We start from the raw sequence: 27,423 nt of genomic DNA on the forward strand, positions 1-27,423 counted from the left end.
AGAAGTAAACAGGTGAAAAGATAAGTAATGATCTTTTTGTGCTGTCGTTATTTGATCCAGCAAAGTTACGTTTACATCCCAATGATAAACTGGGGTAATTCATTCTAGTAATGTGATTTATGATGCTGATACTCAGCAGTTTTCCCAAGAATCAAAATTGAAACTAATTTTTAATTTGCATTACATTAAGAAAATACAGATAGTATTTGAATCTCCTGGCTTATTATCTGGCTCTTGCAGTTTGTTAATAATATTTTCTCTAATACCATGGTTTCCATCATGAAATAATATTGGTCACTAGAATTATACCATGTACTCAATAAAGTTTTGCACCACCATTTTGACACTGAAAGCAAAGAACATTAGTTTACTGAAATGAGTAGGCCAAGTGAATTAATATTTCCTTGAAGCACTTTAGGTTACTCCCATTATCCTTCACTGGTGTCTGCCTGCAAGTTCGGATATGATTTATGACCTGGTTATACTTGTACTCCTTCAACCTGGACATGGCCAGAAGTGGAACTGCTTTAAGGGATACATCATTTTGACCACTAGTAAATCTCATCTGACTTCTCTTCCTGATCTTTGCACTGCAGGCCAAGCCTGCTCCGGTTGGCTTTACTTGCCTGATACTCCATTTAAACCTGCCTGAGTGGTCAGTGATCATTTTTCAGTCTGACTCGTTATCCACTTTAAATTAACCTGTTTGTTGCTAAATGGATTTGCAGAATTAAAATTGCTGCCCAAATGGGTTTTTGCGAATCATGGCTTCCCTTTCTCAAATCCATGGCAATCTGTTTTCTTGTATGGTTATGGCATTTGCAAATATATGGCAGATTGTTGATAAACATGAACAGAAGGAAGCCTAGGATTAATTTATTATGACTGAACTCAACTGGGATGCAGTCTAAATCGAGACTCTGCATTTGTTGGCTTCTGTAGTCTAGTGATCCTTCATGCCATGTTCCAATGACACCCAGTCAAACTTGTGGAATAGCTGGTTTAGTTTCTGGAGAAAGTCAATATTGACTAAAACTGCTTTTCATTTAGTGGGCAGGATGTGTCAAGTATGGAACCAGTAAAGGAACAAACTGTATTAGACAGACTGTTGCATTTTTTTTTGTAACTTAAGGGAGGGAAATTGTGTTTACTTTGTCACTTAGACTGGAGGTTGTGAATTTCCTTTTACAATAATATGAAGAAGATTGACTAGATTAATTTCTGTCTTGTTGATGTATAGTTCCAGAAATGTACTGTCTTGTCTTTCAGGTTCAAGTGATAATCCCATTGTAATGTTCCAACCACTGAATTTTTCACCTGTTCTTCAGGAAATTCTATTGTACATTCCAATTTATAAAGTTTATTGAATCAATTTTGCAGATGCTGGAACTTGGGTAAAAACTGAACCTTGATAAACATAAGAGCAGTTGATATGTAGTGAAGGAATTATAATTCCTTAGAATGGGACTATATTAGCATTTCAGATCTTTTAAAAGAACAGAAGGAAACAGAGCCTGCAGAGTGACTTAGATAGTTTAGGGGAATGGACAAAGAAGTGGCAAATGAAATACAATGTTGGAAAGTGTATGGTCATGCACTTTGGTGGAAGAAAGAAACAGGTAGATTATTATTTAGATGGGGAGAGAATTCAAAATGCAGAGATGCAAAGGGACTTGGGAGTTCTAGTGCAGGATACCCTAAAGGTTAACCTCCAGGTTGAGTCAGTGGTGAAGAAGGCAAATGCAATGTTGGCATTCATTCCTAGAGGTATAGAATATAAGAGCAGGGTTGTGATGTTGAGACTCTATAAATAAGGCAGTCATGAGACCACACTTAGTGTTCAGTTTTGGGCTGCTTATTTTAGAAACGATGTACTGACATTGGAGAGGGTACAGAGAAGATTCGCGAGAATGATTCCAAGAATGAAAGGTTTACTGTATGAGGAATGTCTGGTAGCTCTTGGGCTGTATTCCTTGGAGTTCAGGAGAATGAGGGGGGATCTCATAGACACATTCCAAATGTTAAAAGGCTTGAACGGATTAGATATGGCAGTTATTTCCCATGGTAGGGGAGTCTAGGACAAGAGGGCATGACTTCAGGATTGAAGGATGTCTATTTAAAACAGATGCAGAGAAATTACTTTAGTCAGAAGGTAGTGAATCTGTGGGATTTGTTGCCATGAGCGGCTGTGGAGACCAAGTCATTGGATGCATTTAAGGCAGAAATAGATTGGTTCTTGATTAGCCAGGGCATCAAAGGGCATGGGGAGAAGGCAGGGGAGTGGGTTGACTGGAAGAATTGGAGCAGCCCATGATTGAATGGCGGATCAGTGGTGGTGTGGCTTGGATTATACACGACTTTGCAGAGTACTTAGTCTTAAGAATATAGGGTGGTGGAAAGGGCAGATTTATGGCTGGATGAAATTTCATTCCAAACAGTGCAATATAGTTAATAAACAAAAACATCCTAATTTTCTTAATTTTAGCTCTAGTCTTAAGAACCATACAGGGCATGGGGCAGTACATGGTTAACATCTGGACAGGATCATGACTTACAAATTGGATTAGTATTTGGGAGAGGGAGCAACTGCAAAGGTATAGCTGTGTAAGATTAAACTATAATCCTCTTTTAGGAGAACAGACAAGACACCCTTGCTATTCCTTGCTATTGCTATTGTAATTAATTCCACAATGCTTTTGAACTCATCATGGTGTTGAATTGGAAGAATTTTTATTTTGTTTTTTCAATGATTTCAGTTTAAATGTTTTGCATTTTAGGAGAAGAGCTTTAGTTTCCTCGTTCATCCAGTATTTATTTATTTTCATGATCAGGAGCATGATAGTTGCTCTCCATTTACTTGCATTAACTATCCTCTGGTATTTTAACCCAGTTACTAATTTCGAGAAGTGATCTTAGAAGTGTTGGCAAATTTGTAATTGGGGGGAGATGAATTGGAATGAAATGTAATCCTGTCCCTGTTTAGCATCTGCAAGAAGATGCAATGCAATTGAAGTCACTGACCATGAGCTTTTTCCCCGTTCTTCCTTTCCTCACCCATGTGATGTCTCATGGATATTAAGACAATACACGTGAGGAGAAATCAAGCTAACTTCTGATTATAATTTATTTTGCCACCATACAAACCTGGGTATTGCAAGAGATTGGAACAGTCAATAAAAATTAAGTAGATGTAGTATTTTAATTTCAAAAGGTTTGAGTTTTGCTTACCGATGTGCAAGATGCAGTTAGTCTGCAAAATGCTCTTGTTCTTTACAGCAGGTGTAGTTTCAGTTGCCTGCAAACTTTGTTTTTGATTGGGTGCCTTGGTGGTGTAGTGGTTCACATGACACTATTACAGCTTGGGGACTCGGAGTTCCGAGTTCAATACTGGTGTTATCCATAAGGAATTTGTACACTCTCAGGGGAATGTGTGGCTTTTCTCCTGGTGCTCCTGTTTCCCACCACAGACCAGACATTCCATTCAATAGGTTTACTGATCATTGTAAATTGTCCCACGATAGATTGATTAAATTGGGGGGTTGTCTGGGGTTGCTTGGTGGTGCAGTTCAAGGCCTATTCCACGCTGTGTCTCTAAATGAGAACATTTTGTGTTGGCAATTGACAACTGGGGACAAACATTATTAAATCTGCAAAGGTTCCTTGAACCAAGATGTTGAATCTGATTCTTCCTTTATGGATGCTGTTTAACACTGAGTGCTTCTGCTTTTTGTTTATCAATTTAACATTGATTTTATTATCTTTCCAGTATGAAGTGAAATAGAACTGAATTTACCATCTGAAACTGCTGCTTCAAGTTCAGATCACGTTGACAAATAAAAATAAGCTGAAACAACCAAAGAGCAAACTGCAGCTAAAGAAAGCTTGATCTGAAACCGAAGTTTGTGCCTACTCAACAGCCTACAAAGAGCACTTCCCACCGCTGCTAGACCTTCTACACTTCTTGTTGCTGTCCTGGGATGCTCTCTAGTGCAGCAAGAATAGGAATTCTCTGCTAGCTTAGTAGATCCTGTCTCTGTCCACCCAGCATTTGTAAACTTCGAGCGTGCGATAAACAGATTAGACGGCAGTGAAAGTGCAATATTCAACATTTCAAGGTATGTTATCCACTGATTTTAACTTGACGGTAAGCAAGTCTAGTTTGAAATGTTTGTATCATGGTTGGGGGGGGCGGGTTGGTTAAATCAATTTACAATATAGAGAAACGTTTTTACTGAGACCATTTTATCTTGGGTTTTCCTGTAATTTTTATGTTCCTGTAATTAAGGCATTGATGGGTCAAAGGTGGACATTTAATGGAATTAAGGGTATTGCCAGTAATTGAGGAAAATGTGAGGACTCATTTGAAAGCGGGTATTAGTCCATGTGAGTATTTATTTGAACTGCACCTGCCCTTTTTAAAGACTGATCTTCAACGAAATAGACGCAATTGGCTAAGTTTGCCATCAATGAACTTGCTAGTTGACAAGACTAATCAACTTTGTATCATTGACCTAATAATCATGTGATGTTCGCAGCTTACTCATTCTCAATTATGCAAAGTCAATATCAATGGCAATAAACTTCATTGTTGACATCAGATGTCCAACATGTAATCTCAATAGAATGAATGATGGAGTTGATCGGCTCATTTTGTATGATCTGTTTCTAGCTTGTAAGCAATCTGTTCTCAAAACTGGTAGTTTTCAAAAATTCACAGAAAATAAAGGCAGAAGAGTAGACTGTTTGGCCTGCATTCATGATGGCTAGAAATGAATTTTGGGTTAATCCCATTATCCAACTCCTGGTTCATATACCTGCTGGTTGTTGTTCTTTACGTCTTCATTTAGAGACTTTCTAAATCTGTTTTCTGCTCCTCTAACCTTGAGCAGCCATGACCCCATTCAATGTTGAGTAAATTTCTTTTCATGATTCTCTAAACCTTCTAACAGTTAACTTAAATCTAGATCCACACAGGACAGCCATGTAGACACATTGTTTTCCACTTGTTCTTGCTCCGTTGAACTTCATACCTCTGTCCTGCTTCCCCTTAGTCATTCCCTTCCTACTTAACTCTGGGGCATCTTTCATATCCCCTCTACCACTTCCATTGCAGGGGTTTTAGTAAAAGTTCCAGCAATTTGAGTGCTGACCAGTAAACAAGAAGCATATTCATCCACCTTAAGAAATGGCAAAGCACTTGTGCTTAGATGAAATTCGGAAGTAAGTCTGAGAGATGAAACAATAAACAGTTCAGTGAAGATGGTGAACACTGCAAATTCACTGCATTTTGCAGTTAGTATTTAATTCAGTTTTAGATCTCATTGGTGATCGGCAGTTATTGAAATTTTGAGATATTCATAGACTCTTGACATTAATCAGTTAGCAGATTGTGTAAGCCACCAGGTTACCATTTTAAGTTTGCTCTGCTAATGCCATGAAAAATTATATTCCCCAAATTTAGTTCTAACACAGCATAGAAAAGCTTGAATACAAACTCAAACTTTCTTTGGTTTGAATCATTCAGTGCTAAAATTCAGTTGCTACTAGCATGTAATAGTGCAATTATGAGCATTCGTTGTCATGACTATTGATTCAGTTAATATGAATATTGAAAAATTCTAGTCAAGTTTGAGTTCTTTTGGCTGTGTTCTTGAACTTCTATCTCATGGCAGATAAAATGGTACAATGGCAGGAGTTTCTGCCAGCTAAATTTACTTTTTGAAAAGAGTATTTTCTATTGTCATGCTGCTGGGAACTTTCAAAATTGGCAATACTTCTGTCCATTGTGTAAAAAAGCATTTTTTAACATGCAAGTCTTCCTGCATATTTGCTCAGTGGGCATTAAGATTTGGCCGAAGGTAAAGCAAGATAAATATTACAATAGGTAACATTGATTACAAACTATGTTGCTATGTTTTAGCAGTATAAGTGACTTCCTCTGCATTTTGTTGGGGGTTCTCATTCCTAATTCTCTTGCATTCCGAATAATGCAGTATGATGTGTTTAAAATCCTATTGCACTTCATCCCTACGTTAAGGCAGTGTTCTGTTTGTAACTCGTCATTTGCAAGTTGGAGGTACAGCCATGAAGTGAGTTTTCAAGTGGTATAAGATACCTGTAGAAGACAAATCAATACCACTGCCTCCCAAATGCTCAGCATATGTGTGGCAATACATACAGTTGCAAGAAAAAGTTTGAGCCCTTTGCAGTAACTTAGTTTTCTGCATTAATTACTAAATGTGGTCTGATCTTCATCTAAGTCACAGTAATGAACAAACGCAATCTGCCTTAACTAATCACAATAACACAATTATTCTGGCATGACCAATTATTCTTTTCATGTCTTTATTAAGCACATTGTTCAATCATTCAGTCTAAGCTGGAAAAAGTGTGAGAACCCTTGATTTAGTAACCGGTAAAACCTGTGGCAGCAATAACCTCCGCCAAATATTTCCTGTAGCTGCTGATCAAACTTGTACAACAGTGAGGAGGAATTTTAAACTATTCCTCCATGCAAATCTGTTTTAGTTCATCAATATTTCTGGGATACGTTGACTCTCTTTCAGGTCATGCCACAGCATCCTAACTGGGTTAAGGTGTGGATTCTGACTTGGCCATTCCAAATCATGAATTTTCTTTTTAACCCATTCTGTTGTTGATTTACTTGTGTTTCAAATCATTGTCTAGTTGCATTATCTAACCTCTAATGAGCTTCAGGTGATGGACTGCTACCCTGACATTCTCCTGTAAAATGGCTTGATACAATTTTGAATTAATTGTTCCCAGCCCAGGCCCTGAGGCAGTAAAGCAGCCCCAAACCATAATCTTCCTTCCACCATGCTTCATAGTTGGGGGTGAGGTTTTGATGTTGGTGTGCAGTGCCCATTTCCCTCCAAATGTAGCAGTGTGCATTTCTGCCAAAAAGTTCAACTTTAATCTCATCTGTCCACTGAGTATTGTCCCAGAATTGTTGTGGAACATCCAGGTGGTCTTTGCAAACTTGAGATGTTCCACATTGTTTTTTTTTTGGGGAGCGGTGGTTTCCTCCATGGTGTCCTTCCATGAACACCGTTCTTGTTCAGTGTTTTCTTATTGGACACATGAACAGAGACTTTAGCAGTTACTAGAGATTTCTGCACTTTTTTCTGTTACCTTTGGGATCTTCTTCACTTCCTTCAGCATTGCATGTTGTGCTCTTGGCGTGATCTTTGCAGGACGCCCACTCCTAGGGAGAATAGCAACAGTACTGAATTTCCTCCATTTGTAGATAATTTCTCACCAAGGACTGATGAATATTCAGGTCTTTAGAAAAGGCTTTATAGCCTTTTCCAGCTTCATGCATCTTCACAATTCTGAGGACCTGTGAAAGTTGTTTTAATTGAGACATGTTGTACATAAACAGTTTCTGGAAAAGCAAGCTCTATCAGTAACCTGACATTGCTTTTATAGGACAGGGCACCTCTACAACCCACACCTCATCTCATCTCATTTATTGGAACACCTGACTCCAAATGGCTTTTGTAGAGGGCATTATCCCTGAGGTTCATATACTTTTTTGAGCCTAGACTGACTATTTAAATGGTGTACTCAGTATTGACGAGAAGTACGAGTTTGTGTGTTGTTAGTTTAGGCAGATGGATTTGTCCATTATTGTGACTTAGATGATCGGACCACAATTTATGAGTAATTAATGTAGAAAGCCAGGTTATTGCAAAGAATTCACAGACCTTTTCTTGAAACTACAAGTTAGATGCTCATATGCTGGCAATGTCCTGTTGATGCTTGCAGCATTGGCATATTTGAAGGGAAAAGAAGACTTGTAGGGAATGGGTGTAGATAATTGGAATGCCTAGTGTAAGATTCAGTTCTGTTTTCAAAAACTTATTGGGTGTTGTAAATTTCATCACCTTTTAAATACTTCTGGTACCATTGTGTTCATTGTGAATAGTAGTAGTTTTTTGGTGTCCTACATTTCTTGATCTTTCAGATTTAATTATTTGTTAATTGAGTAGGATTTCTGAGTGATCCATGAACACTGTCTCACTATTCCTTTTACACTAATTTTTTTTATTGTAACTTGTAATTTACTTTCAGATCATGAGACCTTACTGCACTGTACTACTACCATAAAACAAATTTCACAAATGTCAGTGACAATAAAGCTCATTCTAATGTTTCAGTACATCAGACTGAGGCTTGTTGTCACTGTTAGTTTTAATACAGAATTTTTTAATTACTTTGATAGGGAATTTTTCCAGTGGTGCAAGCACTTGAGGTTGTTCATGGGAAGGCTTGGATTTTTTGCTCTTTGAAGTGGCAGAGATAACTGGCTTATTCAGTCGGCAGCATTCCTGGCCTTCTGGAGTTGCATAACTTGATCTTGCGAGTAGTACGTTTGTAAATGTTACTTAACTTTGTACCATGTACTGGTCTCTCCATCTGGTCCCTATAGTTCAACAAATTTAAACTTTCCATTATTCATGAGAGTGCATGTGAAGTTTTCTACTTTCCACTTATTTACCAAGCCAAGATTTCAAAATCTGCATTTCTAGTAAAACATGAGCATTTTTAATTTGTAGCACTTTTTCAGTGTCATTTCAGATGAATGGAGTTAACCTACAGTGCACAAAAGTAATCTTTTTGATTTAAAATGGTGGAAATCATACCTCATCTTGCTCCCTGTTATAATTGCTCCCATGTTCTTAAAGACTACTTTGATAAGGATGATACTGCGGGCAGATCCTATACTCATTTTGAAGTTTTTATTTTCTTTGGCCTTTATGATGCCACTGTGTGGGTACAGTAGAGGAAAATGCTTGTTGGAACTTGGGCCATCCGAAGAGACCTATGTATGTGTGCAGAAGTTTCTATGCATAATATAAGATTCCAGTTAGTCTAACCTACACTTGCACTCTTTCCCTCAATCAAAACCTTAGCAATTCCACAGGGGAACTATCGCCTTCTATCTTGTATCCCATTCAACATGGTGTTCAAATTTGAAATAAGCACACTTTAGTGGGTGTAGAATCCAGGCCTCTGAAGCTATATATGGTTTGTAACTTGTTCCACAGTTAGTACTATAAAATTCACTGTAGTGTTCAAATGACCCAATAGTTAAGTATGCTTGAAAGTTGTGCATTTTGTTTGTATAGGGGTTGCTTAATTCAAGCTATTGGATTAAACTACTTTTCTAAAAATGGTGTTTTTAAATATTAAGCCTCAGCTAAGGCTTCAGTTAGTGCTGTCTCTTGGTTAGAGTGAAATAAAATTGGAAACAACAGGAATTCTGCAGATGCTGGAAATTCAAGCAACACACATAAAAGTTGCTGGTGAATGCAGCAGGCCAGGCAGCATCTCTAGGAAGAAGTGCAGTCGACATTTCAGGCCGAGACCCTTCGTCAGGACTAACTGAAGGAAGAGTGAGTAAGGGATTTGAAAGTTGGAGGGGGAGGGGGAGATCCAAAATGATAGGAGAAGACAGGAGGGGGAGGGATGGAGCCAAGAGCTGGACAGGTGATTGGCAAAAGGGATACGAGAGGATCATGGGACAGGAGGTCTGGGAAGAAAGACAAGGGGGTGGGGGGACCCAGAGGATGGGCAAGGGGTATATTCAGAGGGACAGAGGGAGAAAAAGGAGAGTGAGAGAAAGAATGTGTGCTACACATGCCCTTATACTTCCTCCCTTACCACCATTCAGGGCCCCAGACAGTCCTTCCAGGTGAGGCAACACTTCACCTGTGAGTCGGCTGGGGTGATATACTGCGTCTGGTGCTCCCGATGCGGCCTTTTATATATTGGCGAGACCTGATGCAGACTGGGAGACCGCTTTGCTGAACATCTACGCTCTGTCCGCCAGAGAAGGCAGGATCTCCCAGTGGCCACACATTTTAATTCCACATCCCATTCCCATTCTGACATGTCTATCCACGGCCTCCTCTACTGTAAAGATGAAGCCACACTCAGGTTGGAGGAACAACACCTTATATTCCATCTGGGTAGCCTCCAACCTGATGGCATGAACATCGACTTCTCTAACTTCCACTAATGCCCCACCTCCCCCTCGTACCCCATCTGTTACTTATTTTTATACACACATTCTTTCTCTCACTCTCCTTTTTCTCCCTCTGTCCCTCTGAATATACCCCTTGCCCATCCTTTGGGACCCCCCCCCCCCCCGCTGTCTTTCTTCCCGGACGTCCTGTCCCACGATCCTCTCATATCCCCTTTTGCCAATCACCTGTCCAGCTCTTGGCTCCATCCCTCCCCCTCCTGTCTTCTCCTATCATTTTGGATCTCCCCCTCCCCCTCCAACTTTCAAATCCCTTACTCACTCTTCCTTCAGTTAGTCCTGACGAAGGGTCTCGGCCTGAAATGTCGACTGCACCTCTTCCTTGAGATGCTGCCTGGCCTGCTGCGTTCACCAGCAACTTTTATGAAATAAAATTGGCTTAGGTTTTCGCTGGTATTAGCAATACAATGTCTGATGGGAAAATGGATTAGATTTGGGTGCAGTAGAAAAGATTGCATACTTGACCACTGCTATACCACAATTAGGAATGCTTTCCATTCGTTGCCTTGACCTCATTTTAGGAAATCTGATCACTTGGCTGTCCTCCTCCTACCTGCGTACAGGCAGGCACTAAAGAGTAATGCTCCAGAAATGAGGACAACAAAGAGGTGGTTGTAGGAGGCAGAGGAGTGGTTATAAAATTGTTCCAAGTCTTTGGAATGGACTTGTCAGAGGATCTGAACGAATATTCTACAGTTGTCACAGACTTTATAAAATCAGTCGTAGACAGGTACTTCTCAACAACTTTATTCAGTCTTCCTCGCCCAGAAGCCCTAGATGAATTGAGATCCACAATCTACTGAGGGCCAGATCAGTGGAATTTGAGCCTCATGACCAAGTTTTTAAAAAAAAAATCCAAGTACAATGTAAAGCCATCTTGCATACAAAGTAGCAATTCTAGACCAAACTTGAATCACTGAAAGATGCTTGATGGCTGTGGCAGGGCTTGAATGTCATCACTTCCTACAGAGTGAAACCAAGCAACATGGGTGACAACAAGGTTTTACTCCCAGATGCGCTCAAAACAGGGAGCTCCCCCAGCCCCTGATGACCTTGTAATTTCAGTCTCTGAGGGCAACGTGAGAGATTCCTAGATGATGGTGAACCCATGAAAAGCAGCTGATGATTGAAGATCTGTGATGATCAACTGACTGGAGTGCTCACTGCTATCTTTAATCTCTCACTTCAGCAGTCTTATTTACCCACCTGCTTCAATTATACTGGTGCCCAAGAAGATTATCCTAATGACTATTGTCCAGCAGCACTTGCTTCCACTGATGAAGTATTTAGAGAAGTTGGGATGAAACATAGTAACTACTGCCCGATAAATGACTTGTATCTACTCCAGTTTGTCTACCATCATAACAGGACCACAGCATTTCATTGAATCCTGGGACATCTGGACAGTGAACTGCTCTTTGACTACAGCTTGGCATTCAATACCATCTTCACTCATAAATCAATAAGCTTCAAAACCTAGACCTCAATACTTCATGCAACTGAATCCTTGATTTCCTTATTGCGCGAACTTTAGTCTTTTTGTACATTGGGTGTTTGATGGTTTTTTTTAATGGGACCTATTGGGTTTCTTTGTTTTTGTGGCTACCTGTAAGATAGATTTCATGGTTGTACATAATATAATACTTTGATAATTTTCTTTGAACTTTGATTATATTTTGACTTGGAGTGTAAACCAGTGTTAGATAAAAGGGACATTGCTATCTCTTCTGAAGTTATTGTGTTCTACTTCGGTGAGGAAGAACAGGAATAAAAGTGTGTATGGCATTGTATTGGACACTTGAGTTTGCAGTGCCATTATCTTCGGCAAATCCCCACAGCTTTTAGGTCTAACTTCACAAGCACTTGTCTATTAATTGTACCTGTTATAAATAGTAATATGTTCCTGATGTACAGTTCTGGAGAACAAATATCTAATATTCTGGTTGTATTTCACAATTAGTGATTTGATCAGCCATTCTGCTTGGTCTTCCTGAGTCTACTTATGAAGCTGAATCTCTGAACTCGTGTCTTTGCTTTAACTGTATCTTATGTAAAAATATGCCAAAGCACTTCAAATAAATAATTACATTATCATTTGCATAGTATTTATGACCAAAATGTAGTGTATTATGTGCAGACTGTATATTTCACTACGACATGTTTTCCCTGGAAATCTGTGGTATCTCAAGAAAATAGTTGAATGGTTGCAAGTGGAAACCAGAAAAAAAAAGTCAAGAATGACATGCGCTTGAGCCCTCCTTCAACTGAACCTATATAATCTGCAGCAGGGATTCCCAGCCTGTTTTATGCCATTAAGCAATGGGTCTTTGATCCCTAGGTTGCAAACCCCCTTGCCCATAGTATTAGGAATTTGCTATTGACCCAAAGTGGATGTAATACTGTGGAACAGTAAGGAAATGGTATGAATATTAGTTACTATCATAATTGATACTTCCTCTTGTGACTTGTATTTGTAAATTACCTGACATGAAAAGAACAATTGACACCATGGTAGTGTAGAGGTTAGCACAATGCAATTACAGCTTGGTGTCGGAGTTCAGAGTTCAATCTGAGTACTCTGTAAGAAATCCGCGTACATCTTCTCCATGAAATGTGTGGCTGTTCTTCGGGAGCTCCAGTTCTCTTCTCCCTTCTCTCTCTCTCCCCCCCCCCCCCCCCCCAGTCCAAAGATGTACTGGTTAGTAGGTAAATTGTCCTGTGATTAGGTTAGGGTTGAATCGAGGGTTGCTGGGTGTTATGGTTCGAGGGGCCTATTCTGCACATTATCTCTAAATAAACAAGGATCTAATGCTTTCCTGGCTTGTATGGTGAATAAACTTTTCTTGGGCTTCCAGCCAGGTGCAAATATTGATTATAATCAATGTTACAATGACAAACTCTGCTATTTTCATCAGGTATGATGCCTGGGCATGTCTAGCCCCATCGTCTGTCTCCCTGATGGTCCTCATCAGGTGGGACATCAGAAACCTGGTTTGATGAGGATTAATTGCTTGCTGTCACCAAGCAAGTCTACATTTAAATGTAATCTAAAAGGGACTGTCCACAACATATAACTTTGTATATGTATGAAAATTTGATACTGATTTTGAGAAAATTTTATTGCAATTCTTTTAATTTCTCTGCTGGGAATGACAATTTAACATCTGCATTTTTATTTCCAAAAATAAAATCCCATTTTATTTCAGATATGTGAGCTCTTGTGCTTGAAACAATCTTCAATTGCATTCTTTGTACCAGTTACCCATGGTTAGTTTTTTACTGTTTATATTATAATTTACCACTGTCCATTGACTGTGCCAAAATGTTAACTTCAAGGAAATTTATCTCAAAAGAACTCAAGAAATTTGGTGTATCCCAAGAGTCAAATAGTGATGTTGGAAGTGTAATTAGTGCTGGAAATTTTCTAGAGCCTGTGCAGCATCTGGAGAGAAATACTTTTTTCCAGTCCTTTTCTGAAACAGTCTTTACCTATACATGTGTCAAGAAACAAGTTGAAAGAAAGAAAATTAGTTAATTATTTACAAATTTCCTGAAAATATATTTGGTATGTTAAACTTTTGGGTAATTATTTACTTGAGGGCAAATTTCTATAAACCTTGGTGGCTGTAATATGGTAGTCACCTGTACAAACAGGAAATGTAATGGTACAAAGGAAAGAAAGTAAATCCACTGTTGGAAAGCAGGGATTAAATGTGCGGTTTGTTCTTTATTTACACCTTTTTAATATCCTAGAGTGCTTCACAGAACAACCTTGATTTGACATTGATTTGAAAGAGCTGTCAGGGCAGGTGATGAGCTTGATCAAAAGTCTAAAGCTTTCTCAACCTCTCATCAAGGAATGCAAGTTTGGAAAAGCTTTGGAAGCTTTTTTTAAATATGTAGCTGGGGTCCACAGCAACTAAAGCAACAATTAACAGTATTCTGTTGGACCACTGGTGTGATGATGATAAGGGATGCTAGCTTCATCCAAAAGTTTTAATAAAACAACAGTATTGAGCTGCTTTGTGGGTGAGAACAAAATTGTACACTTTACTGAATGGGGTGGTTTTGTTCTTGGCTTGATCTCCCCACTTGGTTATCAACATTTGTGGAGTGATTACACTGCAGTAAAAAATAAATGCTTACTTGGTCCAAAAGCATTTGAATACCAAAAAGATATTTGAGATTGAAATTTTGCATTTAATCTCCTAGTTGCCGAAGTTAACTTGTTGAAAAGTTAACTAACCAAAAGCAAATTTTCAAGTGTAAATTCAGTGGACTTTGTTTTCAAATAAAGTTGGTGTTGGTATTTAGTATAGTTCTGGCTATAACTAGGTATTGCTTTGGGAAAAGATGTAATTGATATTAGTGCCTTTTTTCTAGTTTTCTAGCCATTGATCTTACTAGTTTTAATGCATTCACCACTGCTTTTGAGAAGGTGGTGTTGAGATGAGATTTCCAAGCCATGTTCTGCAAATTGAAGTCTGTAGCTGGTGTTCTCATTCCTGTTTTCCTTATTCCTGTATTGAGATCACTAGTTTGGGTTGTGCTGTTGGAAGTGGCTTGGCCAAGTAACCCACCATTCGCCTACTGACGCAACCGATCGACAAATGATGCAATAGCCACAGCTCTACACACTGTCCTTACACATCTGGAGAAGGATAATATGAGAATGCTATTCTTAGATTACAGTTCAGCATTCAACACTATAATTCCCTACTTCCTGTCAGATCACCAGCATGAGGTAAGAGCGGGCTCCTTCACCTTTGCCCCTCTGACCCTCAACACCGGTGTCCCTCAGGGCTGTGTACTAAACCTCCTCCATTACTCTGTCTATACCAATGACTATCGCCACCCACAGCTCCAATCTGCTAACTAAATTTGCTGACGACACTGCACTGGCCTAATCTCAAATAATAATGAGGCAGCCTACAGACAAGAAGTCATCACCCTGACACAGTGGTGTCAAGAAAACAGCCTCTCCCTCAATGGCACAAAAACTAGGGAGCTGGTTGTGGACTACAGGAAGAATGGAGACAGGCTAACCCCTATTGACATCCATGGATCTGGGGTTGAGAGGGTGAACAACTTTAAATTTCTCAGCATAAACATCACTGAGGATCTCACGTGGTCTGTGCATACCAGCTGTGTGGTGAAAAAGGCACCTCTTTCATCTCGGACGGTTGAAGTTTGGTATGGCCCCCCAAATTCTGAGAACTTTCTATAGGGGCACGATTGAGAGCATCCTGACTGGCTGCATCACTGCCTGCTATGGGAACTGTACTTCCCTCAATCGCAGGACTCTGCAGAGAGTGGCGCATACGGCCCAGTGCATCTGTAGATGTGAACTTCCCATGATTCAGGATATTTACAAAGACAGCTGTATAAAAAGGGCCTGAAGGATCATTGGAGACCCGAGTCACCCCAACCACAAACTGTTCCAGCTGCTGCCATCTGGGAAACAGTACTGCAGCGTAGAAGCCAGGACCAGAAGGCTCTGGGGCAGCTTCTTCACCAGGCCATCAGACTGATTAATTCATGCTGACACAACTGTATTTCAATGTTGACTGTCCTGCTGTACATACTGTTTATTATAAATTGCACATTTAGACATAGACATAACATAAAGATTTTTACTCATGTATGTGAAGAATGTGAGAAATAGTCATTCACTTCAAGGTTACGGCAGTGCATTTTGTAACTGTCGTACACTGGTGTGCTGTCGGTGTCATTTCAGTAGATGGGATGCTGTTTCCATAGTGTTAAGCTTAAATGGCAGCTGTGCACCTACCCAAACAAGTGGATATGATATCTTGCTCACAACTTGTACCTTGTAGATGGTAAAAGATTTTGGTGTCGGAGGTGAGTACCCCAACACTGACTTGCTGTTGTGGCTGTAATATTTGTAGGTGAAATGTAGGTAATACTCCTGTTGAATTTCTGTTTGGATGTGAGACGTATCTGGATCTTAATGGACAGTTGTCAAATGTTCTAAACTGCTTGTACTTCTATGCAGCTGTTTTCGAAGCAGCTGACCTGTGGAAAACTTGAAACTGAAGCTGATTTGGATATTGAGCACTTAATGCCTCTGAACCTCATTTGTTTGCGTTTTGGTAAAATTGCTATACTCACCACTTAAACAAGCTACTGAGCTTCAGAAATGTTGGAATAGCTTTTTCTATCTTTCTCCATTGTGCCCTCTGCCCCTCTTGTTCTAACTGTAGCCAGCAACAAATTCACCCTTTAAGCAAACTTAAAGCTTGGGTGCAGTTCATCTCTTTTGCTTTGCTGACGTTAAGTGAGAGGTTGTTGCACCATTCAATCAGATTTTGATTCTCCTATGTGAACCAGCGTGGATAACTTCATTCACCTCAACTTTGAACTGATTCTATGATCTGGGACACTCACTTTCAAAAACTCTACAACTCCTGTTTTTTGTATTTATTTACTTTACTTTATATTTGCACATTGTCCTTTGCCCATTGGTTGCTAGTCTTTGTGTAGTTTTTTACTGATTCTATAGTATTTCTGTTCTACCGTGAATGTCTGCAAGAAAATTAATCTTAAGGTAGTCTAGGGTGACATTTATGCACTTTGAATTGAACTTTAAACTGATCTTCACCCTGGTGGCTACAAGATTTAAAAGGGTCTTTCAGTTACCTTGCCATGAACACCAATTGGCTGAGACCATTAGTAGATTAAGAATGCAATTTGCTATTTCCTAAACTGCATTGCTCCGCTCTTTGCTAGATTGAGCTAGAGAACATTTCTGGAATTACAGGTTTTATCCACTATGTCCAGATATTATGGCACAGAGTTTTAGTTTGTGGTGAATTTCATGTTTTTTTTAAATAGGTATTGATTACAAAATGTGACCAGGTTTGTTCTGTAATACTTTACCTTCATACTCCAGCTGTAAAATGGAGAATCTCTACGCTGTGTCTTCAGAGCATCTTACTCCTTCAGCTTCTCATAATCTCTGTCACCCTCTTTCATCAACACGTTCAGCCTCAATCAGTGCTAAAAAACAGAAGAGAATTCCACTTTATCAGAGATCAGTAAGTGGGGAAGGTTGAGTGTTTAATCCTGTGTGCTAACAGCATGTGGTAACAGCAATAGTTTAATTTTGGTTATAAATACAGTTGCATGGACTGAAGTTCAATGCTTTTGGTTTAAACTGAGTCTTTGACTATTTTAGGGGGTATGAGCAGCATTAAATTTGTAGTTGGTAATATAATCTGTAGTACTTAACTAATCAGCCACTTCGGTCTTAATCTTGTAAATCTAAATGAGAATTGAGTATGTGGTTCTGACATGACCAACTATTACTGGCTTCAGAGGTCTTTGAAGCAAAATATCTACACCTGGGATGGCTTGCACCTTTTGCATGAGCACCATATTTAAAAGTAATTTGTACCCAAGATCCATCAGATGTGGAGAGAATAGGTTAATGTTTATGATACAGATTTTCAGCATTAAAATGTGCTAATTACTGCTGAAGAACGAATCTTAGCCAAAATAATCATAGCAATTTTTACTTAATGAAACTCTAAGTCATATTTAGCATGAAGAAATTGAGATTTTGTTGAATATTCGAAATACTACCATTCAAATGTTGCACCCTTTTTTTTTGGCTTAAGTATTAGAATTGCCTCAGTGGTTTCAAAGAAAATTTAGCAAGGCTAGGGCAACTTGGGTTTTTTGAATAGAAGCAAACATTTCTGGATAGTAATAGTTCTTGATGCTCAAAGCAGATTTGTATTGCTAATTAAATGCATATTAAATTCAAACTTGTGATTATATTGTTCTGTTTTTGCTTCACTTATTCTTGTCGCAGATACTGTGATCATCTAAACTTTAATCTTCACTCGAGTTGTTAGTTGGGATGACATTTCATTTGTTTGCATGAAGATTAAATTATCCTTATCCCAGAGACTTTAGACTTGAAATGTGTATGTTTTAATGCTGAAATCTAGAATGCAGAGTGATCTACATTTTCGGCATCCTTGAGTAACATCATTAACAGCTTTCTTACCTTTAAAGAAATATTCTTTCTGAAATACTTGAATTTTGTAGCAGTAAATACTTAAAATTTAACAATGTTATTATAAAATAACACTTATTGTATCCTAGCCACCACAACTAACCACTTACTAAGAACTTGTATGTGGTGAGTAACTGAAGAATATTGAATATTTGCTGAAAGTGTACTTTCACTGCCTTCCCCTCACAGCACAAATTGCTTTCTCATGATTTCTACATACGTGATTTTTGAATTTATTAAACCTGTAAGTTTAATAATGGCTTAAGATACTGGTTGTCTGTAATCATTATCACTGTTTACACAGTTAGTCTGCTTTGGTTTGCAGTGATTATAGGGTACACTTTCTGTTAAATTCATTATTTCAATAATTCGTTAATTCATTATTTCAATAATATCTTTTATATTCTTGTCACAGATGAGCTTTGATCCAAACCTCTTGCATAACAATGGCCACTCTGGTTTTGCTAATGGTACCTCAGGAGCCCTGCGTGAAACAGGCATTATTGAGAAGCTGCTGTCATCATATGGTTTTATCCAGTGCACTGAACGACAAGCCAGGCTATTCTTCCATTGCTCACAGTACAGTGGTAATCTTCAAGATCTGAAAGTGGGAGGTGAGAAATTGTCACTGCTTGATATGTATAGTACTCCAACTAGAGGAACTTCTACAAAGATAACCTTGTTTTATAGTTTTGCTCTTAGGTGGAGTTAAGTTATAAGCAGGACTAAATTATTTCAAGATCATTTACTTCAAATCAGATGAGCAAGTGTCTTGAAATGTGAATGTCATGTTGCTGTTAAATATTGGATATGTTTTAAATGAGCACCATTTTAAATGTTGCATAATTAAACATTGTACATGGGCAGTATATTAGAAACATAAAAAACCTACAGCACAATACAGGCCCTTCGGCCCACAGAGTTGTGCCGAACATGTCCCTACCTTAGAAATTACTAGGCTTACCTATAGCCTTCCATTTTACTAAGCTCCATGTACCTACCTAAAAGTCTCTTAAAAGACCTTATCATATCCACCTCCACCATTGCTGGCAGCGCATTCCACGCACTCACCATTCTCTGCGTTTTTTTTTAAACTTGCCTCTGACATGTCCTCTGTACTTACTACCCAGCACCTTCAACCTGTCTCCTCTTGTGGCAGCCATTTCAGCCCTGGGGAAAAAGCCTCTGACTATCCACACGATCAATGCCTCTCATCATCTTACACACCTCCATCAGGTCACCTCTCATCCTCCATCGCTCCAAGGAGAAAAGGCCGAGTTCACTCAACCTATTCTCATAAGGCATGCTCCCCAATCCAGGCAACCTTCTTGTAAATCTCCTCTGCACCCTTTCTATGGCTTCCACATCCTTCCTGTAGTGAGGCGACCAGAACTGAGCACAGTACTCCAAGTGGGGTCTGACCAGGGTTACATTACCTCTCGGCTCCTAAATTCAATTCCACGATTAATGAAGGCCAATACACCGTACGCCGCCTTACCCACAGAGTTAACTTGTGAAGTCAAGGGACTAAGAGCACAACTGTTTTTCTTCCCAGCAAAGTATGCTGAGGCATTCGGTGCTCAGCTCTCCATCAACCACAGTTGTTATGGAATAGGATTGGTCACAGAGCATAGTTTGGTGGGGCTCTTTTACAGTAAATCTGTATTACCTGAGTTTAGAATTCTGTTTTGGCAGACTTTTGCCATAAATCAGAATTCTGTGTAAACATGGGACAATGCATAAGTTAATTAATGAAGTATAATGCAACGGTGATTGAGAAGGAAAACAATAATAAAACTCATTGCCTTAAAGAACCTCAAGTATTCCTGTGTTTAAATTATGAGGGTATACAGAACTGTAGGTGGTTTTTCTTTTAAAACTGAAGGGTTAATCTGAGAGCTTTTCCAAGCTTCACCATTAATTGACATAGGGAAAATGTCTTTGCAAGTCATAAATGTGCTTATTTTCTTGGGTGGTAGATTTGCATCTGTATTTGTCTAGTCAAAGCGGCGGCCACATTCAGTAGTTTAGAGCATATAGAACCATTTTCCTATTTCACAAGGCAAGTTTTAATCTAGTGGATTTCTAAAGGTCAGAAATTGTACTTTGTATTTATAGAGACTTTGTCTTTATAAATATTGCTTAAAATCTAATTAGAATACTTAAGATTGTCATTCACCTTAAGAACTGTGACTTCTGATTATTTATCTTGATGATTGCAGCTAGCACCTAATGCAGCTGCAGTGTGTTGAATGGACAGAGGGGATTGGATTTGAATTCAGGGGAATAGTCTTCCCTGATTTTTAGTTCCTTATATGGGAGCCAGCTTCCTCCAGGCTTCACAATGTTATCTGTGATGTGCTGTGGCATTTATGATAGATCGAGTTAAATTTTAGGTGATCCTTAGGGTCATTAAGCAACTTGACATGGTAATGCTGATGAGAATATTTGGAGATGATTGTTCTTGTTGGTATTGGTCATTGACTGTCAAGATTCAGACCACACCAGTTGCAGCGTCAGGCATGGAATCTTTGAGGAAATGTGAATGTGGAACTGAGCATCGCAATCAATGGATGTGCTTATGACCATATGATGGAAGGGTATTATGGATAGTGCAGCTAAGTACCTCAGAACACTGCTCTTCAGAGGTCCTGGATATAACTGGCCCTTAAATGATCGTAACCATATTGTTTTTATTCCCATCCATGTGAATTTATTTGCCCTCCTTGAACCTATACTATAGTGACTGTTCTGGGTAAAAGTCCAAACTTTCTGATTCTGGCCTGGGGAAAACTTAAGTCATTCACCCAAGTATTGTCCTGAGAGGTCACTCTTTTTGCTTTCTTGGAAATAAAGGTAATCACTTACCTGCATTTCACTGTAACACAGACACTTCCATTGAATCTCATGATTTAAGTAAATGTGTTCTAATAAGATTTTTTCATCTTTAAGGCCTGAATCTGTGCTGTAATTGTTATATGGTTATATATGGTTAAAACATTGTACTGTCAATTACAATGTGACCCACAACTGTAGACAGCATAAGTGAAGAGGACAAGACGTGTAAAAGAAACATAGTTTAAGTCAGGTGATACTGTGGGGTAATATGATTGCATTAATTGGGTTGACAGTTGCAGTTCAGGCCCTTCTTGCCATGCCCTCTCCTGCCTGATCACACGAGTAGCTTTTTTGGAGTGCAGCTTGTGCCTTTCATTTGGGACAAGGATTTGGAGAATGGATATTGGGGAAAGAGCTGAGGTTTGTGATGTAAACACTTTAAGGGAGTAATGAGCTAAAATGTTACTTGATGGAAGTGAATGAAACAGAATTACCGTAAGGAGCTTGCAATAGCTACTGCAACTCCCAATAGTGCATTGCTTCAGACAAGATGCCCTGCCTGTACATGAGAACTTCCCATTGGTGTGTTTTCAATTGGGTCCACACTATGGTTTCACTGCTGCTTGTGCCCTACAACCCATAAAAGATCTGATGTTCTCCTCATTCCACCACAGATCTTGCTATGTCCCACCTTCTGCAGAATTGTTTTTCAATATTTACCATGCTATTGTGTTTTGAAAGCAGTGCTCCCATTTAATTTTCAAAAGAAAGCTAAGGCTTTAAAATTCTGCTGATGCAGTTCCCTGGGGCTTGTATTTCCTAGAGGAAAAACCAATGTGTTGTAAACATTTCCTGTTAAGCATTTTCATAAATGTAATGCGGCATCTGTCCTGTTTGGGAATTGTTTGAGTTCACGCACATGTACGTGCCCTTAGCATTTTCTTATAAGTAAAAAGGATGGTACACCTTTTGCCGGGTTGATAGTTAAGCAGTAAATCACTAATGCAGTAACCCAGATTTGTGCTCATTAATGTGATTTTTTTCCCCATCTTCTCTGACACATTTGCCTGCTAATATAGTATTCCTACATTTAAAGACGAATCTACACTCTGATTTTGGAGTTTGGACTGTGCCCAACATACTTCCTGGCTCCCTAGGTATTCTTTACTGGCCTACCACATCAATATTGTTGGGAAGTTGGTCATTTCTGGAGCTACACCCTCCAGAATGCTTCTATGCGAGTCCTGCCTTCTTCCGAATGTTATGGTTTGATCCTTTTGAGAAGTTTGTATTTAAGAATTTCTGGCCCAGTTTCAGGCTCTTTGTAGGAAGCTTGGTGCCAAATGAGAAATCAGTTTTGTCTCTGTTACATAACTGTTAGGACGCTGTGCCAAATTTAGCTGGGTTGGGAAGTCTAAGAAATTTGTATTACAGTCTTCCCCACCGTGCAAATCTGCTGAGTTGGGCTAAAATTCATGGAGCATTGGCAATTAGAACACCCATTGTATTTGACAAATTGCAATACATGTGCCACTTGTTGCCTGCTTTGGTAGACTAACTGAATGTAAGATGGTAAAGGGAGCACTGCAACTCAGTAAAAACATTTGGTGTAGTATGACAATTTAATGCCTTGATAACCAATCTAAATCACCTGCAGATGATGTGGAATTCGAAGTGTCCTCTGACAGACGGACTGGAAAACCAATTGCTGTCAAATTGCTGAAAGTAAAACCTGAAATTTTGCCTGAAGAAAGGATCACTGGTCAGGTAAAGCTCATTACTGCATCCAGCCTTTTGTAGTGCGGTGGGGGGGGGGAGGGAAGAGAGGGAAGAATGTTGCCAGCACCTTTATTGGGAAGAGTAGATGGTAACATGGGCTGAATATAAAATCGTATTAGTGAGCATGGGTGCTTGATCATCAGTGCAGACACCCTAGGACCAAAGGGCCTGTTTCTGTGCTGTAATAGTGGCTCTTCAAATTTCGTCACTGAGCACTATTCTGTTAAAGCTACACTTCTGAATCTAAGCTTGCAACACATTATTTGCTCCATCCTGAATTTAATTTGATTTATTGAGAATTGAAATGGATATCTTTTGGAATAATTCTTACCATTTCAAAATGGATTGGAGTTTTTCTCGTCATAACAGCATGCAAGAAGTCTATTTTCAAATCTCAAAATATTAATGCTGGTGATAGGTAGTGGGTGAGGGAAGTCAATACTTTAAATTCTTTGTTCTCCACATACCATATGTAGTTCCATTAAGTCAATAAATTCAATGGAATGCTGATGTTTGAATTCCTGCTCCTTTGAGAGAATACCTTGTCTGCATCTCCCACCTGGTGGTATTGAATTAAATTGTCCTCTCTTGGGCTTAGACTTGAGGATCCATCTTTGAAACTTCATATAATCTTCAGCTGGATGGGACTTGAGTATGCATTGTCCACAAATCATGCTTACTGATTTTTCAAGTTTTATTTTTCTTGGTGGCCCTAATTTGCAATATGTTAACTGTTTTTAAGGAGCCACAGTTGGATTGGATTTGAGCTGATGGGAAAGTCAAAATTCACAGAGTGCTGACTTTCTGAACTTCTTTCATTGGTGGTTTCCAGAGAGGATTCTTTCCACCAGTTTTAGCTGTTCTTCGTGCGTGATCTTTACTCGCCAACCCAATCTGTGTGCTCTTCTAATGCAATGAACTTCTGGTGAAATACTGCTTTTGTCCTTCAGGCACATCCAAGCATTTTTATTCCTTTTGCTGCATTTTTTAAGTTTATTCTAAAGTTGCTGTGTGTACTTGCATTTATCAAGGTGAATGGGCCTTTTAAAGTTGATACTTAAAGCAAAGTCAGCTCTTGACTGTCAGTAGCTTTAATTTTTGCTGTCATATCTGTAGAAGCTCTAGTATTTGGGTGATGGTGTTTTCACTACTGTAGTGTGCACCAGGATAGATTTTCTCTGGGGGGGGGGAAATCCTCTTGTTCCTTGCATTAAAAGAGTTATTTGTATCACCTTGTGTTCATTAAAGATTTTCATTTTGAGATTAGTTACATTGTTTGAATCACAACACAAAGTAACTTGCATCTTTGTTATGAAATGAAACATTTTGGGGGGGTGGATGAGTGTTTACTTAGCACTGCCAGACTTGTTATTCTTTTGGAACATGGATACTTGGACTAAAGACCATGGCCCTTAATCAGATTGATTTAAAAACTTGCAGAACTTGTTCACAAGGAAGCAGTTCTAACATCCACAGAAAACTATTTTGGTCAATTGCTGGCAAATTCTCTTGCGAATTCCAATATAAAGCAATACTTGTGAAAGTCACTCAAGGAAGTGTATACAGAAGTTCTATTTCCTTCAAACAAACACTCTTGTTTTTGTGTAGCTGTACTTGCACTGAAGTGAAATGATTGTGGCTGAGGAAGGGTATAAGCTGATTAATTCCTCTCCATTGTGCCTGTTTTTTTCTGGTCCATGTTCATTTGTGAAAAAATGGGTGTGTCAAGAAGTGCAAGTGAGTTGGCATGCAGTAGCTTGATGAATACTGTTGGACTACATTATTTTTGCTACATTTGGAAAAATAGCTATTGCACTAATGGTCAGTGTTACTGGTCATGTTTATAGGTTTACAGATGGGCTTCATTACCACTTTTGGGCACTTCTCCTTGTTCTTTAATAAAATAAATTGGGTTTCTTAATTATGGCCTATTAGATTAACATTACAGACCCTGTTTTGTTAAGGATGTCTTATTTTTGCAGCTTGTTTTCAATGTGGCTGTGAATAGTTATGGTATTTGAGCTTATCTGTTTGTCATGAAGAGAGGAAAAATGAACTTTCCCAATGGAGTTGCCCTTTAGTTGAAATGAGCTTCTATTTGTTTGACTTTCAGGTATTCTAAGCCAGTCTTTATCATTCCCTTTTATTTTCTGACTGCCTCAAATTTTATAAAACTAAGGCTGAGTAACCCTATTTAAGACTAGCGTGCTTGTGAGTAATAAAGTAGCTTAACTACTTGGTCCTAATTGGTCTGCTTTGTCTTGGGATGGAGAGGGTAGTTGCGTGGTAGGTGAGGCAGTCTTATAGGTGATTGTGGTCTCAAGTGTGCTTTTCATCCTCTTCAGCTTGACTTTAATTCCTGCACCAAAAAGTGAGCAGGAGGAATTTGTATTCACCTTTTTGCGTGTAGCTTGTGCAAATATGGGCTAATCTGAGGAAGTAATCCAAACAGACGTTAAAGGAAACGGCACATATCATGGGATTCAATCATGTTTATGGATACAGTTGAAAGAGTAATCTTTATCTGGGTACTATTTTAGTACTGCTATCAGTTGGTCAGCATTAAGGTAGTTGAATTTTGATAAATTGAGTGCCTTGCTCCTCGGGATACTTGAAATTTTTAACAATCAAAATTAAGACAAGCAACTAAAGTGTTCTAATAAAAATGAACCAAAACTTGCCCATTTTGCCAGGGGAGAAGCAGCTGAAGTCATTTTGAAGGCAGATAAATACCTAACTATTCTAAGTCAATAGATAGTCATCTAAGTAGAAGGATTAAGAAGAATTTTAATCTTTGAACAATCTAGAGAAGAAAGAAATTGAATTAATAACTTTTGTTCCTAAAATAGAGGTACTTGTTATTTCCTTCAATAATTGAAAATGCATTTTAACTTGTCCTCATATTTGATTTGAATCTGGAATCCAGCACATCACTAAGTGTGAAGAGGTATTCTCATTTTTGGTAGCATCATGAGTTTGCCTTGCGTACAGTTCATAATATACTACTATAGTCTGCAATGTTTATATAAAAATGGTGTAGAACACTTCCATTGTGATGCATAAGAATTATAAACTGCATTCTGTACTCCAGTAGTGAGGCTGAATGGGTAATCTGTTCCTAAAATTATGAAGGGGGAGAAAAGCAGTAAGTGTTAGTATGTTTTTTTACTTGCTTGCTAAGATTGTATAAAAAATGGGAAAGTTTCATTCTTATGGCTTGACTGTCAGCCAGTAGGGCGAGTGACCAGCTAGTCGTGATGTTTTATTTGAGATTAGTGATTTGTGGTAACATTACAATTCCTACATTTTCAATTCTAGTTTTACCTTAATGTTGACCAGAATGTCCTTATTTATATTTTTGTAAATGCTATGATTTGGCTACTGATTGATCAATATTAGCTGATTAGTCTTTCTACTGGTTTTGAGGTTTTGTTGTGGAGATGCACATGGTGTATGGAGGATTACTGTTGCGTCTTTAGTTTCATGCTGAAGTTGCACTCAACTTATTGGTCCTTTATTCATCATACCAGTTCTAGACCTTCAATAATCAGGTCCTTGTATCTAGTCTTCTATTTTGTTGTACTCTGTTCCTGCTTCTAGGAAGCTCAGTCTGATGTGCTGTGGCTTTCTTAGTGCAAGTACCCTTCTCAAAATTATAAACTTAGTGGGTTTGAAGTGGTGTAACTTGAAAGAGGATTTTAATAATAAACATGTTTTCATGTGAAATATTCTATTCACTTTTATAGCAATGTAATTGAATGTAGGTCCAAGCCTCATAAGGAGGAATTGGAGTGGATGGCCTCAACCTTATGAAAAATATATTTTGAAGTGGCAACTAGGTAGTTGGAGGCATAACCATAAGTGGCAGAGTTGCTGACTAAAGTTGGGGATGCTCAAGGGCAAATCTCTTAAAAGGACAGGTGAATAGTGATTACCCCATTGCATAATTTTTTTCTTCCCCCATGGTATGTGGAGGATAATGTTTCAATGAAACTATACCTAAATAGTAATGCAAGTTACTTTTACGTAATGTAACTATGCAAGTTACCTTTATCTAATCATTAGAATCTAATGGAACATTGTCATCAAATATTCTGACTGTCTGCAAAGTTGTAAGAGAACCTTGTAAGATAACTGTTTTTGCCAACAAATCATCTGGAAATCAGGGGTTGAAAAGTTAGATGTAGCAGTTTGGAAATGGACACTGACTGGAATTTTAATCATTCTGTCAGACCTTTACGGGTCTGTTAGTTTCAGTACCGAATTACTGCTGCTTGATATGTATAATGTAGAATAGTGGCAGAAATCTGGTACTATAATGTCAAGATTTTTTTTTCTACCAATTCATAAAGACATTGGAGGAATATTTTCTGCTGGTCTAAACCCAAAACTAGACACACCTGGTGTCTTCGACCAGCGGCATTTTCAACCCCTGGAAAGCCTTCATGTACACTCCTGACATTATTCTTTGTTATGTCATGGTATGTCCAGGTTGTCTGTGCTGCTCCCCTTAACCTTGAGAACAAATCTGGGCTGAAACCTTCATCTCCTGGTCAGACTTCAGGCAGTGTGTGCTATGAACGCAATGGGGTAAGATTGGATTTTGTCTTTCCAGGTAATAAATTATCTTTCAGGTAGGTTGCCCATGCAGGCACCTGAGTTTAGACATGCATGCATATGTCAGCCAGATTGC

The 27,423-nt window shown here is 38.8% G+C and overlaps 1 protein-coding gene across 4 annotated transcripts in view; it reads left to right on the plus strand.

Annotated features, from left to right (window-relative positions):
* csde1 (cold shock domain containing E1, RNA-binding) overlaps nucleotides 1-27,423 on the plus strand; it is a 101,174-nt gene that overhangs the window by 4,504 nt on the left and 69,247 nt on the right. The window contains exons 2-6 of one of the 4 annotated variants that reach the window (XM_063043644.1): nucleotides 3,767-4,115; nucleotides 16,983-17,127; nucleotides 18,529-18,727; nucleotides 22,609-22,718; nucleotides 27,222-27,320. In XM_063043644.1, coding sequence (XP_062899714.1) covers nucleotides 16,990-17,127; nucleotides 18,529-18,727; nucleotides 22,609-22,718; nucleotides 27,222-27,320 — 546 coding nt within the window. In that variant the 5' untranslated portion in view covers nucleotides 3,767-4,115; nucleotides 16,983-16,989. The remainder of the gene's footprint in view (nucleotides 1-3,766; nucleotides 4,116-16,982; nucleotides 17,128-18,528; nucleotides 18,728-22,608; nucleotides 22,719-27,221; nucleotides 27,321-27,423) is intronic. The other 3 variants (XM_063043645.1, XM_063043646.1, XM_063043647.1) reach the window with 3 other exon arrangements.

This window comes from Mobula hypostoma, chromosome 3 (assembly GCF_963921235.1).
Source record: "Mobula hypostoma chromosome 3, sMobHyp1.1, whole genome shotgun sequence".
Classification (NCBI taxonomy): domain Eukaryota; kingdom Metazoa; phylum Chordata; class Chondrichthyes; order Myliobatiformes; family Myliobatidae; genus Mobula; species Mobula hypostoma.